Source organism: Pelobates fuscus, chromosome 3, assembly GCF_036172605.1.
Source record: "Pelobates fuscus isolate aPelFus1 chromosome 3, aPelFus1.pri, whole genome shotgun sequence".
NCBI classification, from domain to species: Eukaryota; Metazoa; Chordata; class Amphibia; order Anura; family Pelobatidae; genus Pelobates; species Pelobates fuscus.
Window position 1 is genome coordinate 409,651,722 of NC_086319.1, and position 20,242 is coordinate 409,671,963.

At 38.1% G+C, this 20,242-nt stretch overlaps 1 protein-coding gene across 1 annotated transcript; it reads right to left on the reverse strand.

The window, feature by feature from the left end:
• Nucleotides 1–11,534: 11,534 nt before the first annotated feature.
• Nucleotides 11,535–12,485, reverse strand: LOC134603705 (olfactory receptor 1468-like). Its single transcript, XM_063449883.1, has one exon. It carries the CDS (start codon nt 12,483–12,485, stop codon nt 11,535–11,537), a length of 951 nt encoding a protein of 316 aa, XP_063305953.1.
• Between the last annotated feature and the right edge of the window lie 7,757 nt (nt 12,486–20,242).

Consider the following 20,242-nt stretch of genomic DNA (forward strand, 5'->3'; position numbering starts at 1 on the left):
AAATGAAACAAATTTGGGATCAAGTGTACCGTACTTTAGTTAACCCCTTAACGACGAGTGACGGATGAGGTCTGTCACTCAGGGGATTGCCTTAATGACGAGTGACGGACCTCGTCCGTCACGCGGTAAAACTAACCCCAGATCGCCGCAATCACGGCGATCGTGGGGTTAATGGTGCTCCGGTCTGCCTCTGTATTAGAGGCAGACCGGGAGCATCGGATCGGGCTGTCCCAGTACATGTGCCCGCTCTGACAGCATGTCAGAGCGGGCACATGTGCTCAGTATACTCACCTCCGGGTTTAGTGTGAAGTGCAGGGAGACGGATCAGTGCTGATCCTGCCCCCTGGTGAAAAAAAAATAAAGTACAATGATCAATAAAGTACAGTGATCAATTGGCAGGGATTACATTTTACTATGATCTGATTTTTTTTTAACCCCTGAGGGTTAATTCTTTTTTTTTAACCCTCAGGGGGTTAAATTTATTTTATTAATTAATTTAAATATTTTAAAATTATAAATTTAGCTAGCAGGGGAGGGTGGAAGTTAGTGGGGAATTGGGGGATTTAGTATTAGGCTAACTAGGGGTTAACGTTAAAAAAAGTTTTAAAATAAGCTTTAAAAAGTTAAAAAACTAAGTTAAAAAAAAAGTTTTAATAACGTTTAAGTAAAAAATAAAAAAATAAACCCTTTACCCAGTCCAAATAAAAATTAACCCCTTCCCTGCCAGTCGATCACTGCCTACAGTGATCAAAATACAGATCACAGTATTATACTGTGATCTAATTTTTTTTAACCCCTGACGATGAACTTGTATTTATTTTTTAACCCTCAGGGGTTAAATTTATTTAATTAACTCATTTAAATATTGTATAATTAAATATTTTGCTAGCTGGGGTGGGTGGGAGTTATGGGAAAATGGGGGATTTACTGTTAGTGCTGCTTACTGCTAGTCAGGGGTTAACGGTAAAAAAAAAGCTTACAAAAATGTTAAATCTGTAAAAAAAAAGATTTACGAAAGTTTAGGAATCTTTAAAAAAATTAATAAGCAAAACTAAAGTTTAAAAAAGTTTTAAAAAGAAAAAAAGTTTTAAAAAGTAAAAAAATACATTTAATAACGCTCATTACCACTACACCTGGTACAAGCTAGCGGAAAAATGATCCCACGCTAAGGTTCACAATATGCCTTTTGAAATACCCTGGGATGTCTCCTTTAAGAAATGGTATGGCTTTATGGGGTATTTGGATTATATAGCCTGGTAAAATACTCTAAAATGGGACATGGGCACAGCGTAAAAATTTAAAGTTTGAAAAAAATTGAATGGCTGTGTCCCAAATGTGCCCCTCCGATGTCCACATATACATAGCAAAGGTACATAAGGGGGTATTTTTGTACTCAGCAGACATAGCTGAGCAACATATGAAGTATTATACAGTGGTAGTACACATAAGGTTTGCAAAATATACTGTGCAAACTCACTTTGTGTGTCAAAAAGGCAGAAAAAAACGCTTATTACCACTACACTTGGTACACGCTAGCGGAAAAATGATCCCACGCTAAGGTTCAAAATATGCCTTTTAAAATACCCTGGGGTGTCTACTTTAAGAAATGGTAGGCCTTTGTGGGGTAGTTTGAATTTAAAACCTGCGAAGATGCTTGGAAATTGCACATAGGCCAGCATCAAAATTCAAAGTTCGGTAAAAACTGATATGGCTTGGTCTCCTATATGGCACTGTAGCTTCACGAAATAGTGCCAAAGACATTCATTGGGGGTGTCTTTTTACTCAGAAGACTTAGCTGAGCATAATTTGGGGGTTTTGAACTTAGTGGCACATATGAAATATACAAAATGCCCAGCAAAAATGCAATCCGTATGTAACAAAATGCCCCAAATTATTTTTTACCACATACTTTGGCATATTATTATTATTATTATTATTATTGCCATTTACATAGCGCCAACAGATTCCGTAGCGCTTTACAATATTTTGAGAGGGGGGATGTAACAATTAATAGGACAATTACAAGAAAACTTACAGGAACAATAGGCTGAAGAGGACCCTGCTCAAATGAGCTTACAGTCTATAGGAGGTGGGGTATTAGAAACATTAGGATAGGAAATATCAAGTAGGAGTGAAGCAGAGCTGGAGGAGAGAGCAAAGCACTGTCCCATAGGAGAGAGCAAGGGACAAGTATGTAAGGGAGAGATTACTCTGGGAGGCCGTACGCTTTCCTGAAGAGACGGGTTTTAAGGCCCTTCTTAAATGATTGAAGACTAGGGGAGAGTCTGATGGCAGTAGGCAAGTTATTCCATAGGAGAGGAGCCGCCCGTGAGAAGTCCTGCAAGCGCGAGTTGGCCGTACGGGTGCGAGCAGCGGTCAGGAGGTGGTTGCGGGCAGAGCGGAGGGTACGAGGAGGGGCATACTTCTGGATCAGTGAAGAGATATAAGATGGGCTGGAATTGTTCAGTGCTTTGAATGTATGGGTCAGCACTTTGAATTGACTCCTATAGGATACAGGGAGCCAATGTAAGGACTGGCAGAGGGGTGAGGTGTGAGAGGACCGACTAGAGAGGAAAATCAGTCTAGCTGCAGCATTCATTACAGACTGTAGCGGGGAAATACAGCTTTTGGGGAGACCAATCAGGAGAGGGTTACAGTAATCCATGCGGGAAATTACTAGAGCATGGACAAGCTCCTTGGTAGCATCTTGCGTAAGAAAGGGGCGGATGCGGGCTATGTTGTTGAGTTGGAACCTACAGGACTTGGCAACAAACTGGATGTGAGACTCAAAGGTGATACCAGAGTCCAGTATGACGCCAAGACAGCGCGCTTGTAGGGATGGACATATGTGGATATCACTGACTTGAAGGGAGAGCGAGAGAGGAGGATCAGTATTAGGATGAGGAAAGACAAGGAGTTCAGTTTTAGAGAGGTTAAGTTTGAGAAAGCGTGACGACATCCAGTCAGAGATGGAAGAGAGGCAAGCAGTGACACGTTGCAGGACGGCAGGGGAGAGGTCTGTTATTGTACTGAAAAACAAATAAAGAATATTTAAAAAAAAGAATTATAGCTGAATTCAAGCAGCCAGTATGAGAGCTACTTGGGAGCTATTGCTGTACCTTTCCCTCAGGTGACTTATGCTCAACATTTGGCTGAAATACACTCATATCTGTCTGTAATGCTAACAGGGGGATGGTGACCTCATTACAGTAAATTATCAGTGGTCTGCTAGTATCTAGGGCAAGGAGTGCCAAGATTACCATATTCATGGAGGACTGTTACCAAATCTGCATCTACTAAAAAACAAACAACGTCTTCTTTTTGCATAACCGCTCATAACGTGCGTAAAAAAAAAGAAGAAAAAAATGATTAAATATCTCACAGCTGTTCAAAGCCGACTCTAAATGGACCCCTCTCCAATGATTGGTAACTTGATGGATACCACAAAATTGGAGTCCAGTAGGATCTCCATTATGAGAATTAAAAAAATGCATAGAAACATTATGTTTTTTTTTTTTTTTTTTAAACTCCTTATATTATAGATGTGCTCACGTATCCTTGTTTTCAAACATCTATGTCCTGCGCACATATTGCAGTCCACAAGGACACGTGAGCAAATATACCACATTGGTAGAATGACATGTGATGAGGGAGTCAATAGAAAAAAGATTTGGATCCTATCCATGATGTGAAACTATCAACCCCATGCACAGTAATGGAATCCCTTACTGGTATTTTTTGTAGGTATCCAAAAAAATACTATTATTAGATATGTCTGTATAGCTAGAGGTAAGTATCTGCCAAAAAATGTTTAGCTCCTCTAAGTGTTATCTTAGGTTTATCCTCAATGAACTGCATTATATCTGGGTCCTGTTGTAGAATATGCCAGGTCTTATTCAGGATATTTGAAAGTTGTTTTGATCCTTACTGTAATTAAAAACCAAAGGTATTATTTTGTTATTTTCTCTAGGTTTTTTAGATTTATAAACTAGCAAGGATTCCCTAATTCCTGAATTTTTAAGATTTCTTCATTGAGTTTTCCATTATAACCACATTCTAAAAATTGGCTCTTAAATATTTTCACTTGATTATTGAATGAATCGAGTTCTGTACAATTGCCCCTTAGGTGAAGAAATTAACCTCTAGGAATATTGTCTAACTAGGGTCTGAAATGGCAACTTTCTTTTTGTATATAACTATTAACATCCACTTTAAAAAAAAAAAAAAAAAAAAAAAGTGCATTTATTAATTTTATTCTCTTTAATGTGGATTTCCAGATCTAAAAAAATGAATTTTATCCTTACTTACTTCTTGAGTTAACTTAATATTCCATCGATTAGAATTAAGAGAATTTAAAAAGTCTAAAACAGAGGGTTCATCTCCTTTCCATATCATAAAGATATTTTTTTAACATCTACTGCTTCTGATTCTATAGTATATCATGGTTCTGTTACAATTTGATCTTTTTGTAATTTGTAAATATGATTAATTATATTTGCATAGTATATTTGCTTTATAATTGGAAAATGTAATCATCCCTTACAATATTTCTTTGCCAATGTTATTGAACTTATCCTGTGTTTTTTACCATTCCATATGTATAATGTAAAACTTGATTGTATTATATCAAGCCAGCTTTTTGGCATTTTAAATGGTAACATTGCAAACAGATATGACCATTTCGGTAATATATGGGAATTTATGGTGTTAATCCTGCCAAACCTGTCCACACCTTTCCAAATTTTTAAAGTCTTATTTGTATATTTTATTAACTTCAAAACATTAATTTCCATTGTTCTCTCTACTTAGCGGGTATTATAAGACCTAAATAGTTTATTTCTTTTTTTATCCATATAAAGTAAAAAAAAATACTTGGTGTCTCAATACTGGTATTTTCCATATTTTTATACATAGCCATATATTTTGCAATATTTAACTTATAATTTATCTCTTGCATTAAACAAGGAAGAGAGGACTCAGGAGCAGTAATGGTTAACATCATCTCCAAAATGCCAGACCAGAATGGAGAAGCCTTAATTACAATGATTTAAAGTGGCTATGGGCATAGAAGTCAACCTAAATAAAAGGAGAAGAACAACGCCCCTTATGACATTGACTGCCCCCCAGATCAAGTATAGAAAGGAGACAGGTTGAGTGTTGGAATTATGGGAGAAAGAAACATATTAAGCGCAACAGTAAATGTCCTCCTAAAACCAGTAGAATAATTCTGACAACTCTCAGGATACTCGGCTCCCACCACCACCACCCCAATAGGTAATTGACAACCCAGTGTCCCTGCATGCTTTAACTATTCCTGACCTAGTTGGACCCTCTCCTACTGTTAATGTTACATTACCAGGTAATAGAATAGTGCCATTTCTGCTAGACACTGGGGCAGTCAGTTCCTCGTATATTTTCCCCTATGAAAAATCTGACTATGTATTATCATGTGTGGGTCCCCTGCAGAATTATCTTTAACCCTCCAGATGAAGCTGAAGGTCCATGACTCTACTTCTCTCGTTACCAGATTGCTTGTCAGTCCTAATGCTCCTGCTAATTTGCTAGGCAGTGATGTTTTGTCTGCCAAAATTCAGTTTAGTCCATGTGGAGAGGTATCTTTGTACCTGCCCCTAAAGGACAACCACCCAATACCCTTTGCCAATTTACTAGTGACCTTCCCTGTGCCCAGCCCTGTGACTGAATCTACCATTGACCATCTACATATGACTCTATGGGTGTTACAAACTGCTGTTTGTAACTGGCTCCTTAAATTATAAATTGCCCTGTTTCCCTGGATTGTGGAGAAGCCTATTTGCCAGCCTCCTCCCGCATGACTATGGCCCTGGGAGATTGGGCCCTTTAAAAACAGTATTCGGTCATAACAGAGTGTATGTCACTCATTCTGGCCCTTTAAATCCTGTGGGGAAGGATTGGTACTTTTTATATGGCACTTCGGATGCAGTCGAAGTGCCGAAGTTGTCGAAGTCGTCGAAGTGGCCGCTATTCGACAAAGGAACACGTGGCGGCAGCCATTTAAATTTAGTCGAATGCGGTCAGCGGTGTATGCTAAAGAATCTATGTAACTAAAATCGACTATGCAAATACACAAACACCGCTGACCCCTACCGTCGCCTCCACTTCGATGCTTCGGTTAAAGTCGAAGTACGTTCGACAATTCGAACCCCTTGTTACAATGTGCACGAACGGACCCGTTCGTGCATTCGAAAGGGACTTAGCCGTTTTTCTGCAGGAAATTCACCGACCGCACAGCCCAAATCTATGGAACTGTTTTGGGCAGGAAAATGTGCTTGCGGTCGGTCATAAAGGACTTTCACCTAACTTTTTATCCACTGGAGAGATTTGTATGATTTTTGAGAGTGTTTATGTTTAAAGTATGCTGAGTTGGATGTACGGTTTTAAAGTTACAGGGTATGGGTAAAAACTGTATTTTTACTGTCTGTGATAATTATGTTAATCCCTTGTTTAACATAATTATATCACAGGCAGAGGGGAGGATTTTGTGTGTAATTGCTAGGAGTGTTTTCTGTAATGTACGTGTATGATTGGTTGTTTTGTAACACCCTGTGGGTGGTCCTATCTAAGGGGATCCTGCATAAAAGAAGGTTATTTTGGTGCCAATAAAACAGAATGACTTGACCCTCTAACTTGCAGCCTCGACGTATGTTTGTAGGGAACAGCTATAAACACTTCAGGGATTGCTATGCTCTGCATGCTCCCTTTGCTAATGAGCTCTTGTAAGAGCTCTTGTTCCTGATCCTGCTTCACTCTGCAGAAGGAAGAGAGATCACCCACTGGACCCTGGAGCCTGGTCGTAGGTCCAGGGTGGATAGCAGACAGCGAGATACCAGCCCAGCAGCGGTGGTTCGTGGATTCTGCAGTACTTATGGTGTCTATGCTGTAGTTATGGTGTCTACGGTGCTGATGGTCCTTTGGTGAGCACTAGGAGCATCCTTTCTAAGGTCCAACTTCCAGCCAGCCTGGAGGCAACCGTAACAATGGGCAAGACAGAAGTCAGACACAGGCAGACTCTCTGTGCCCTCCAGTCAAAGTGAATCTCCTGCCAGGAGCCACCCCTCCCTGCCAGAAACAGTACCCCCTCAGCTCAGCACAGGAGGATACCATCTCCTAATCTGTCCAAGAGGTAATGCAGGCAGGAGTAATTGTCCCTACTATATCGACTTGTAATACCCAATTGTACCCATTAAAAAGAAACAGGAGAAAGGAAAACCTGTGGTTTATCATATGGTACATGATTTAAGGGCGATTAATGCCATGACTGAACTAATTGCCCCCAATGTTCCCAACACTCATACACTGTTGTCACAGATCCCACCTTCTTCTAAGGTGTTTACTGTTATTGGCTTGGCAAATGCATTTTTTTCTGTTCCCTTGCACCCAGTCAATTCCTTTTTGCATTTACACATAAACACCAACAATACACATGGACGGTTTTGCCACAAGGTGCTCAAAATTCTCCCACCATGTATAGCATGCTAATAGTCCAAATTCTAGAAGCTTGGCCAAGGGCAGATGATGTTGTGTTATTACAATATGTTGATGATTTGCCTTTATGTTGCCCAGACCAGAAATCATATATATAGTACACCCTGTCTTTACTAAAATTCTCAACACAAGCAGGGTGCAAAGCTACCAAGTCCAAACTGCAAGCATGTGTTCCCACTGTTATCTTTCTAGGACACTGTATTTCTCATGGTACAAAACATCTCACAAAAGACAGGAACAATGCAGTCCAGAATTAACCCAGCTACGTACATTCCTGGGTCTAGTCTCCTATTGTCGTCCATGGCTTTGCTCTGCAGCAATCTACATGCAGCCCTCGTATGATTGCATCACCCGTGAACCATTTAACTCCTGAAGCAGTTTTACACTCTTAAGTTGCTGGTCACCTTAGTTCCAGTGTTGGGTCTCCCTGAAATAATCCAAGAAATAATGAAGGCACTATGGATCAGTCAGGCCTTCCATACCCCTTACCACCCTCGGAGTAGTGGGAAAGTACAAAGGGCAAATGACGCTCTGAAGAATAAAATTGCCAAAGGCATGCAAGAGACAGGGAAGCCTTGGACTTATTTCCTTCCCCTAGCACTTTTCTCTATGCGATTCACCCCTCGGCCAAGAAATAGCCTATCCCCTTTTGAGATTCACTTTGATTGTGCCCCAAAGACAGGACTCTATTTCCCCCCAGACACTTCAATTACAACATAGTAACATGACCTCTTATGTCCAGGCCCTCCATAAATGTTAGGGCAGGTGCCTAAACAAGTGTTTGATTCTATTCCATATCCAGACTCCAGTTCTACCACTCATAAACTACAACCTGGAGATTGGGTAGTGATAAAAAGAAATGTGAGAAAGGGACTTGAGCCAAGGTCCCTTCCAAGTGTTGGTCCCTTCCAAGTGTTGCTAACCACAGCCACCTCGGTGAAACTAAAAGGAAAAGCCACACGGATACAGTCAATATAAACAAGTCACTCTGACTGATCAACCGACATGAAGCTATTCATATCCTTTACCATTGTATGCTCTGTTCAGATATGCTACTTTGACCTGAGACCAGAACATAATAATGCATGGCAGGGACACATATAGATGCAGATAGCAAAGGCTTTAAACCTTTTGCCTCAACCCTCTCCTCAGTACTGAAAACACCATACAATCTTGTCTTATAGCTGCCCCTACCACATCTCACTATTAGAGAAGTACCTACATACCCATAGACCCCATAAAACGCTACAACTACATTCTTATGCTTTCGACCCACTGGTAGGCAAGCCCCCCTTAGCCCTGAAAACAATTAATGTGACAGCCGCTGAACTGTGTTGGTCTTTTTCATGTAATTGTTCAAGAGACCCTACTACTAAATCCCTGTTTTGCCCCACATAGTGGAAAAATACCACAAAATATAGAGCCCTGAGTACCAATATGAAATGTATCCAAACTCACCAAATTATGAGTTACCATCACCATGTCTATCTCTCAAAAAGATGGACTTTCTCTTGTGGTAATGTTACTTATGATTACATCCCAGGTAACATTACAGGAGGCCCCTGAGCAAGCTCACACCTAACCATGACCATGTTTTCCAAATCTGACCTGGTCTCTAAGACGACCCAGCTACACAAACCACAGAGAGACAGAAGAGATGTCAAAAACACCCTTACTTTGGATTGTAACCATTAATTCACTCTCTTATCTAAATCCGAATTCTCTGCCCTTGTGTACTCCATGGTAGGAGTCCCAGGTATAGCACTGTATCATACCTGAGTAATTTATGCCCTAGCCTGTTCCCTCACCTCACCACAGGTTTAAATGCAACATCCCAGGCCCTTGAGGAACTTCTAATGGATACCCAGGTTAATAAGAAAGCAATCCTTGAAAATAGGGCAACTATTGACTGTTACTGAAACATGATTTAGGGTGTGAGGCAGTAAAAGGCATGTGTTGCTTTAATCTTTTGCATCATGGGACCATGATCCATGAGCATATACAGAATCTGCACAATCTAGTGAAGGAAATATAAAACAAGATACAGGGTTCTTTGGAGATTGGGATTGGACCTTTGGTCTTGGTACATGGCTCAGTATACTAACTAAGAAAATATTGTATTTCTTACTTATCGCAGTATTTGTCATAAAGATGATTTTTCTAACATTTAAGCTCTTCTCCTGTCTTCTGTCATCCTTATGTAAATCTTAACTTAACTTATATGCCAGCTTCCTCCACCTTTGACACCTACAGCGCTGTATAACTGACGAAGGAACATTCCTCCTGTGACCCCTGGCTTGCTCTGTCTGAGGGAACCGAGGTGAAGATTTAATAAAAGGCCCACAGGTATGACTAGCATTCCTGGACATAACTCAGACATCCAATTTAGTTTCACTATATTAGGAAATATATAAATATATGCTTTATTATAAACTGTGCAAGAGTACCTTTGTAGGTTATGGGTTTGTTTACAAAAGTATTGCTATTTTTAACAGTCAACTGCTGCTCACTAAAGTACTTATTACTACATGAGTGAGTAGCGACTGGCTAATGGATCCCTTTATGCTCTACTAGGACCTCTAACCTCTACATAGAGACTGGTATCATTACCAACTGATGCCAACTAAAGAAACCAAACAATAACTTCTGGCCTATTCAGGTGACAATAGCTAAGTCCCCATAAATCCTGCAGGAATAATACCTATTAGCGATGTATGAAACTATAAAGCACATTTCAGAGAATATTAAATCATATCAAAGAGAAATAAAATAAATCAAAAGGCCAGACACATGAAAATCAAATTATTTTTTAAAAGGCACATTTCATTTAAATGAACAATTCCAATCATAAATAAACCTCAAAACTTAGATATGTGTCTGTAGTTGAACAAAATCCCATCTGCATACATTGCATGCATTTTTGCTATGTTAGGTGATGGGTTTCCGTTAATGCCCGCTCACCCATTGGTTTAAAGGTTTTGCTTTCAACAATCTGAAGTTTCTAAAATTAGTTTCAACATCTAACTTCCCAATGCTCCCCCCTGGGGAAGCATATGATTGGTTTTGTATTGATAAGTATTGATGATCTCAGCCAGGGCTTTCAATTTATTTAGAGTAGATCTGGCCTTTTTTTTATTATTATTCTTTATTTTTGATGTGCATATGTACAGTAGAATCAACGGCATAGTATCAATAAAGTAATCAAGGTACATTTACATTTCCCACAAAGACAATAAAAAAATAAACTGCACGTTGTTTTTTTTGTTGTTGTTTTTTTTTTCTGTGACAGGAATGACAGTGTTAGTAGATTGTAGTCCGTAGAAATATATTGATCTAATACATGCACTGCGTGTTTAGATAACAATGAAACAACACAATAGTATGGAGATTTGTAAGAGAAAATATGACTAACCTGGCTATTATAAACGTTATGTGAGTAACCCTACAGGTGTTAATAAGGGGAGATGGGTGCCAGAGACTTTAAACTTGGGTTTGAAGTCCCAGGGGAAATTGCATGAGATAGAGTCTCTGGGTTAGGTGAGGCAGTAAACCAATACCCCTTCTTGAGACAGAATTGGCAGGTGCTGCATTTAAGTATCGCTTCCAGGCATGCCGGAGAAACTGCCTGTCAGGGCTCTGTGTTGTTGTCGGTGTGTGGGACCAGTGTGGTCCAGGAGAATCCCATCTGCTCCTGGGGGGTCAAAGCGAGGCGGAGAATGATCTCGGCCAGTAGTTATGCACTACTGGCACAGCTGCTCTTCATGGGAGCCAGAAGGCTTGAATGCTGCTCAGAGTAGCCTAACTTCTTGGGCCTTCTCGGGAGTTCCAGTGAGGGGTAAGTAGGAGTGTGGCTGTACCTCTTGGCTGAATCAACGTCTGTAAGGCTCTGGACATATTCTGCCCGTTGCCGCAGTCACTACCAAAATGCCTCCCAAATTTGGTCAAATGCTGCCAAATAGCAGCCCTTCCCCCAACCCCCCCAGCCTTTTATAATTAATCTGATATGAGCTTTATTTTTTACTTATTACTATAAAAATACAGCATTTAATGGCTTGCTTTATATCTTTATTCCTCAGACTATATATTATTGGATTAAGCATTGGGGTCACCACTGTATAAAACAAAGACATTACTTTGCGAACTGTTAGTGACAGGCCTTTAGTTGGCCGAACATAAATTCCGATTAGTGTTCCATAGAATATAGATACAACAGATAGGTGGGAACTACAGGTGGAGAAGACTTTCCCTCTTCCACTGGTGGAGGTGATTCTAAGGATGCTGAGAACAATGTATGTATATGACATTAAGATTAATATGAGTGGGAGAATAACCATAGGAAAACACAATATAAAAATCACCAATTTTACATTAGAAGTGTCCGAACAAGAGATGGCTATTAGAGGGTCAAGATCACAGAAGAAATGATCAATAACATTTGGTCCACAGAAATGCAGCCTTGATATTGTTATTATAGTTATTAGTGTAAATAAAAAACTCAGCAACCATGACACAATAACTAATTTCAAGGTAAATGCATGGTGCATTATTGCAGTGTAATGTAATGGTCTACAAATGGCAAGATATCTGTCATAGGCCATCACGGTAAGAAATAAACATTCTGAAGATTCAGAGCTACCAAAGAAGTAAAACTGTGTCATGCAATCTGAAAACGACATAATTTTGCCTTGTTGCAATACAATGCTAAGTGTGTTAGGAACAATATTTGTGGTGAGTATGATATCAGAGAAGGACAGTTGTGTAAGGAAGAAGTACATTGGTGTATGTAGGCTTGTGTTGGATACCACCAGCCAGATAATAGTAAGATTTCCAGATACTGTCACAAAGTAAAACAAAAGAAGGCAGAAGAAAACACTTTGAAAGCTGTGAATGTTTGGAAATCCCAGCAGAAGGAACTCAATGCTTGTGGTCTTGTTCTCTTCATTTATTTTTTCTGCAGACATAGAAAGAACATTTGGTTAGGAAAGAGGTTTTGAAATTCTGTTAAAATATGTATTGTTTTTCTTTAACACAATATTAATTTTTTTTAGAATCTAGCATCAAGTAGTATATATAAATTTTAGTGGTATTCTAAGGAAATTATATCCCCAGAAATGCCATCAGCTTCCTTAGAAATACTAAGAGGCAGTGAACTTGAGCATATGTTTTATATCTGATTGTTTTTTTTTTTTTGGGGGGGGGGGGGAGGGATTTGTTGCACCTACTTTGTCACATCTGTGATAAATGTGGTCTTTCACTACATATGTTGAACTATGTAATGCTACATAATAATACAAAAATTACTATGAGCACATTTTAGATCTTCCAGAAAAAACAGTTGGTCAAGCACTATATGCACTTTCTTCTAGTATTTACAACAGTATGTCCCAGAGTGGGAATTTTAACAACCAAAGCTGAAAACATCGCAAAGCTCTATTCTATGTGAGTATTCGTTTTATCATATTTGTATTTGAACATACTACAGTATAGTATTTTCATTGTCTTTGTGCTTTGTTTGATGGAAAATTGGCCAAAAGATCAATGTCCCAGAATCTACAGGAACAGATAAGGGTGTAACCCTAAAAAAATTGGTAACAAGAAAAAGGAGGAAATCTGTTCCCACTATCGATATCAAATGCATACAAACAGTTATAAGCTAATAATTTGGTAAAAATCTAGAAGATACTTTATTTGTCATTCAAAGACACCAAAAACAAAAAACAAAAAGTGGACACACATAAACCCCGGCTGTGACTGCCTGACTAAACAGAAGTTGATTTCGGCAGTCATAGCAAAGAGCACAAAAATAAATAAAAGGTGAGGAAAATAGGGGATTCCACAATTAAATGAAACAATAAACTGAGTTAATAAACATCGCTGTAGGTATATACACCCTTATCTCAAGTAGATGTATTTAGTGCATACAAAAAAGCTCCAACAATGTAGCCTAGCTAGGCTTATCAGAAAGATCCTCACTAAGTTGACTGTGCAATATCAGTAGATATAATTGTTTCAATATGTCAGAAATAGATCTGATACAGTACAAAGTATCTACACAGTTCAACTGAAAGGAGTTCTTCTACAATCAATGTTAACTCAGTCTATGATGATGATAGCAAATGAATATCCTGTATATATATTCTATTCTCTGGTCTCTAGATAGCAGGCTTGTTCCTATATAAATATTCTGGCGCTAAGTGAGAGCCATTTCAACATCCTAATGTCTGAACCCGCATTGGAGTAAAAATCGATAATCTAACTGCCTGATGGTAATGGCATTAGCATTATGTGTACGAAAATTAAGTTATCAGGTTATAAATATAACCAACGGTCATGTGCTAATCAGCGCGATCGTAGAACTTAAAGTGCAGCATTTGGTAATGTTCAGTGCATACCTTATAATCTTAGTCTGTGATCTGAATACTTATAGTTAGGTATAGATCAAAATAATGAAAAATAAAAAAGCTAGAATAGTGCCTCCAAGGGCACCTTGTCCAGGAAAGGCAGTACAGAGAACCAAAGCAGTTATTCTAATATTCATATTGCTAAAGATACCCTGATCAGTATCTAGTCTGTCTATTGTGCAAAAGACGTCTGTCAGCCATCTAAGTTCCGAAGGTACTTGAGTGGCTGTATAATGTAGCCCGTGATAAATATCCGCCCACAAAGGAGAGGTGTCAGGGAACACAAGAAATGAGACTTAATAGTGACAAGTGTCGAGCCCCGATGTGCGTTTTGCCTGAATTAGAGGCTCATCAGGGGGAACTGATTCACCGATATACCGGGGTTTAAAAAGTCCGCCCCTGAATCTAATTAGTCGCATCTAGAATCAGGGGATATGAGCAAGTACGGAGGTCGGGATGACTCAGAAAGGTGACAATATCCAGAGGTTGGTGTATGGCTACAATAATTAATTCAATTACTGTGAATGGGAAACAATCCAAGTATGAAAGTCAACTCAAAGGTTAGATACAGTAATGTAACTCGTCAAAAGGGACCCAATATTTTTCCATCACTATTAGTAACCACAGTGACAAAATGGTCCAAGTGACAGCTGTCATCATAAGCAGAATAGTGTCTGCAAGCCAGTGTACCAATTAGAGTGTAATTGTGTGATAAAGTTTTTGGTATAGCAGTAATATACTGCTGTAACATAATTACTATAATCTCAAGTATGACCAGAAAATACAAAATATAAAGTATGATATATATTATCTTCATGTAGTGCCAATTTGTAGATTAATCTTCTGTAATAGTATTGGTGCCATAGGCCTGTATTAATCAGGTCCTAGTAAAGTTTTGAGGAGTTTAACTATTTAATTACTATGACTTTGTGCTTTTTGTTTCATAACACAGGGAGGGTTTTTGCATTTAAAGATATGCATTGACTAAAGGTGAAGAATATGTACATACCTTTTCACAATAGGAATATACTCTGTTCATCTTTGTTCCAGTGCCACCCTCTTTATCTGCAGAACTTTGTGATTTTTACATTTTATGAAAAAGTCACCTTGGCTCTATCCTCCTCTCCTACACTGGTCTTTGTTCATTTGCGGTGATCGGGAATACCTCTCCAAACGAGGTAAACCTCCTCAGTGATGCTGACAAGCTGAACAGAGTGACATCAGTCTTTCCATTCCTATACTTTCTAGCCAGTGCTACCAGCAATGGTTAGGGGTTTCCATGATATCTACAACACATGCACACTGTTTGCTATTCTTAGAGAAGTATAAGTACTGCCCATTGGAGGTCTATTCTGCTCTCCCTTGTCTTTCATATCATCGGCATATAGTATATGCCAAATATGTGTCTGAGAAGTGTGAGACCTATTTTTAAATATTTTTTTCCTCCCAGTCTTTACATTTGCTAGTAAATCTGCTCTTTCCAAAGAACAAGAATGGTTTGGAGGGTGGGGGAGACAGGTGAGGGGAGACAGCTATGATTTAACATGTGGTGAAATATAAATGCTTATGGTGAGTCTTTTTACCAGCAAGTTGTTGCTATAATGACAACTTACACACTATGATTCTGGGCAATAACAAGCAGTGGCTAATCTGCAAGTGGTCACTAACTGCACGATATCACTACCAGTCAGCTATAAAAAAAATATAGAGTGATTAGAAACCAGTATGTTATTAGCAGCAGTTATTAAATACTGGTGACAGTGTACAGCAAATATTCGGGAAAAAGGTTGAAAATGAGTCTGTCTGCAAAAATGAACATATAAATGCATTTTTAAAAAAAATTGTACAATTCGTTATTTTTTTTTAGATGCACTTGAACACAATTGTTGATTTATTCCAATCTATGCATCTGATGTTTCATATTAATACAATGCTATTGTTTGGAAAATAAAAAGAACTTGCTAGTCAAGAGGTTTATCTAGGATGGTTCAGATACTTCTATTAACATTTTAAATACAAAGACTTTGATTCCATCTTATAAAATATATATGTTTCCAAATCATACAATTTCTAAAATAAATGTGTTCCTCACACAATAAATAGCACATTATAAAATATACCTGCAAATGCCTAAATATGTGACAACAATACCTTCAGCTATACATTATTAGCTATCTTCTTATACATTTTTTTATTTAAGTTCATCAACCAGTCATACAATTATTTATATGAGTATATCTCGCTACTCATTGTTAGCTGCGAAATTATTTGCATAGTAATGATTTTGATCAAAGACATCAAGTTGTGGAAAGGAATTTAGGGAAACACCCCACCCCGCAAGAAATGATAAGAATGTAAGAGTTTACTTTATATAATAAGATTTTTGTCTTTAAAAAGATCTGTAGATTGTATTACAGATAAAAAAATATAATACATTGTATATAAATATTAATATAGTTGAGAAAAAAATCTAAACAGTGGCAACAAAGACTATTAATCCAGTTAAATAAGATTTGATTAAGACTTCTGTTTAATATATTGAATAAACTCTTCAAGTGATTTAGTACTTTTAAAAATGTTATCATATTTTGAAAAACATGTTTTATATTTTAACAATATTTATATAATTTTATATATGATATATGTTTGTTTTAATATTAAAAAAATAAAACATTTTTCAAAACTATTAAATCATTTAAAAACCTTAAGCAAACATATAAATTTGAGAAAAGTTTCCAAAAGATAATGCACACTAGAAACAACAAAGAAAGATATGCAAATACTTTAATAGACCAACAATTGGCATGCTACGCATATAGCCAAATTGTAAAGTGACAATATAAAGGCATAAAAATAAAACAGTAATAATTACCAAAATTCTCACAAGCCTACACTGGCAGAAACACGAGTCCCCAATACCCCAACATTTGAAACACCCTTGAAAAAGGCAACCAGTTGGTGCCGAAACATTGGGGGTATTGGGGACTCGGGTTTCTACCAGTGTAGGTCTGTGAGAATTTATGTAATTATTGCTGTTTTATTTTTATGCCTTTATAGCGTCACTTTACAATTTGGCTATATGCATAGTATGCCAATTGTTGGTCTATTAAAGTATTTGTATATCTTTCTTTGTTGTTTCTCGTGTGCATTCTCTTTTTGATATAAATGATGGAAGTACAACCATCACAGCAGGAATCCATACCAGACTCACAGAGAAGTTTGCTTTCTCAGATACTGTAATAATGTAAAATAACTTACCCTGCCCTACGTCATCCATTCTTTGAAGAGGACTGATTCAGAAATCAAATTATTGCCAAAATCTGTTATTTTTTCTAGCATTCATGCAGAAAGATAAAGGAGCAAGTTTAAACATTGTGCATGATCATATACAGTATAACAGCAAACTTCATGACTACATGATTTGCTGTGATATAAAGAACATTTTCAGGTCTTTGGAGAATGATAATCTCTTGTGTATGTTCCAGGAGGTAGAGGGCATCTACAGGGAGTGCAGAATTATTAGGCAAGTTGTATTTTTGAGGATTAATTTTATTATTGAACAACAACCATGTTCTCAATGAACCCAAAAAACTCATTAATATCAAAGCTGAATATTTTTGGAAGTAGTTTTTAGTTTGTTTTTAGTTATAGCTATTTTAGGGGGATATCTGTGTGTGCAGGTGACTATTACTGTGCATAATTATTAGGCAACTTAACAAAAAACAAATATATACCCATTTCAATTATTTATTTCTACCAGTGAAACCAATATAACATCTCAACATTCACAAATATACATTTCTGACATTCAAAAAAATAACAAAAACAAATCAGTGACCAATATAGCCACCTTTCTTTGCAAGGACACTCAAAAGCCTGCCATCCATGGATTCTGTCAGTGTTTTGATCTGTTCACCATCAACATTGCGTGCAGCAGCAACCACAGCCTCCCAGACACTGTTCAGAGAGGTGTACTGTTTTCCCTCCTTGTAAATCTCACATTTGATGATGGACCACAGGTTCTCAATGGGGTTCAGATCAGGTGAACAAGGAGGCCATGTCATTAGATTTTCTTCTTTTATACCCTTTCTTGCCAGCCACGCTGTGGAGTACTTGGACGCGTGTGATGGAGCATTGTCCTGCATGAAAATCAAGTTTTTCTTGAAGGATGCAGACTTCTTCCTGTACCACTGCTTGAAGAAGGTGTCTTCCAGAAACTGGCAGTAGGACTGGGAGTTGAGCTTGACTCCATCCTCAACCCGAAAAGGCCCCCCAAGCTCATCTTTGATGATACCAGCCCAAACCAGTACTCCACCTCCACCTTGCTGGCGTCTGAGTCGGACTGGAGCTCTCTGCCCTTTACCAATCCAGCCACGGGCCCATCCATCTGGCCCATCAAGACTCATTCTCATTTCATCAGTCCATAAAACCTTAGAAAAATCAGTCTTGAGATATTTCTTGGCCCAGTCTTGACGTTTCAGCTTGTGTGTCTTGTTCAGTGGTTGTCGTCTTTCAGCCTTTCTTACCTTGGCCATGTCTCTGAGTATTGCACACCTTGTGCTTTTGGGCACTCCAGTGATGTTGCAGCTCTGAAATATGGCCAAACTGGTGGCAAGTGGCATCTTGGCAGCTGCATGCTTGACTTTTCTCAGTTCATGGGCAGTTATTTTGCGCCTTGGTTTTTCCACACGCTTCTTGCGACCCTGTTGACTATTTTGAATGAAACGCTTGATGGTTCGATGATCACGCTTCAGAAGCTTTGCAATTTTAAGAGTGCTGCATCCCTCTGCAAGATATCTCACTATTTTTGACTTTTCTGAGCCTGTCAAGTCCTTCTTTTGACCCATTTTGCCAAAGGAAAGGAAGTTGCCTAATAATTATGCACACCTGATATAGGGTGTTGATGTCATTAGACCACACCCCTTCTCATTACAGAGATGCACATCACCTAATATGCTTAATTGGTAGTAGGCTTTCGAGCCTATACAGCTTGGAGTAAGACAACATGCATAAAGAGGATGATGTGGTCAAAATACTCATTTGCCTAATAATTCTACACTCCCTGTAATTTACTTGACTCTGAAGAAATATTACATCTTGTGTGATGAATATTGTAAAAGATTAATTGAATTATTCACAATATAGTAATTTGTACTGAGCTCACAAATGACTTGCATATATATAAAAACATAGAAAAATATAGTTATGATTGGAAAAATTAGTCAATAGTTTATAAATTATGAGCTCAATCTGCCAAGGTAAATAATACAAAGCCATGGCAAACAAGCCAAAATAGAGTGTAAGAAAGAGCTGAGACTTAACAACAGATTAAATATATTGCCCTCAGATCTCTGCTCAGTTCTCATGCAATTTTCAGTACATTGTGTGCCATTAAAGAGAGAACCAAAACAATTTGCATATCAAACTGTTCCCACTCTAAAGGGTGGATTAGATCAGAAGTGCATGTCGACTATCTCAACATTATATAGTAACATAGTTACACAGCTGAAAAGAGACTTGCGGCCATCAAGTTTAGCCTTCTTCACATATGTTTTTGCTGTTGATCCAAAAGAAGGCAAAAAACCCAGTCTGAAGCGATTTGAATTTTGCAACAAACTAGGAAAAAAATCCATCTTAACCCTAAAATGGTAGTCAGATATTTCCATGGATCAAACAGCTATTACCCCACTAATTACAAATGATATCACTGTATGTTATGTTTTTGCAAGTATTTATCCAATTGCTGTTTAAACATCTGTATGGACTCTGATAAAACCACCTCTTCAGGCAGATAATTCCATATCCTTATAGTTCTTATTATAAAAAAAACCTTTCCCTTAGATTAAATCTCCTTTCTTCCAGCCTAAATGTATGACCTTGGTCCTATGTATAGCCCTGTTTATGAATAGATTTTCAGATAAGGGTTTGTACTGGCCTCGAATATATTTGTATAATGTTATCCTCTCCCCTCTCAGGCGTCGTTTTTCCAAACTAAAGAGATTTAAATTTTTTAACCTTTTTTCGTAACTAACGTGCTCCTTTGCTTTTATCAATTTTGCAGCTAGTTTCTGCACTTTATAGTGCCATAATATCCTTCTTTAGAACTGGTACCCAAAATCGCATGGAATATTCAAGGCGTGGTCTTACCAGCAATTTAAAATGAGGTAAAATTATATTTTCTTACCTTGAATTTATGCCCCTGTTTATACATGACAAAACTTTATGGGCCTTAGCAACTGCAGATTGACATTGCATATTGCTGCTTATTTTGTTGTCTATAACAATTCCCAAATCCTTCTCGTGTGTGATTATCCCTA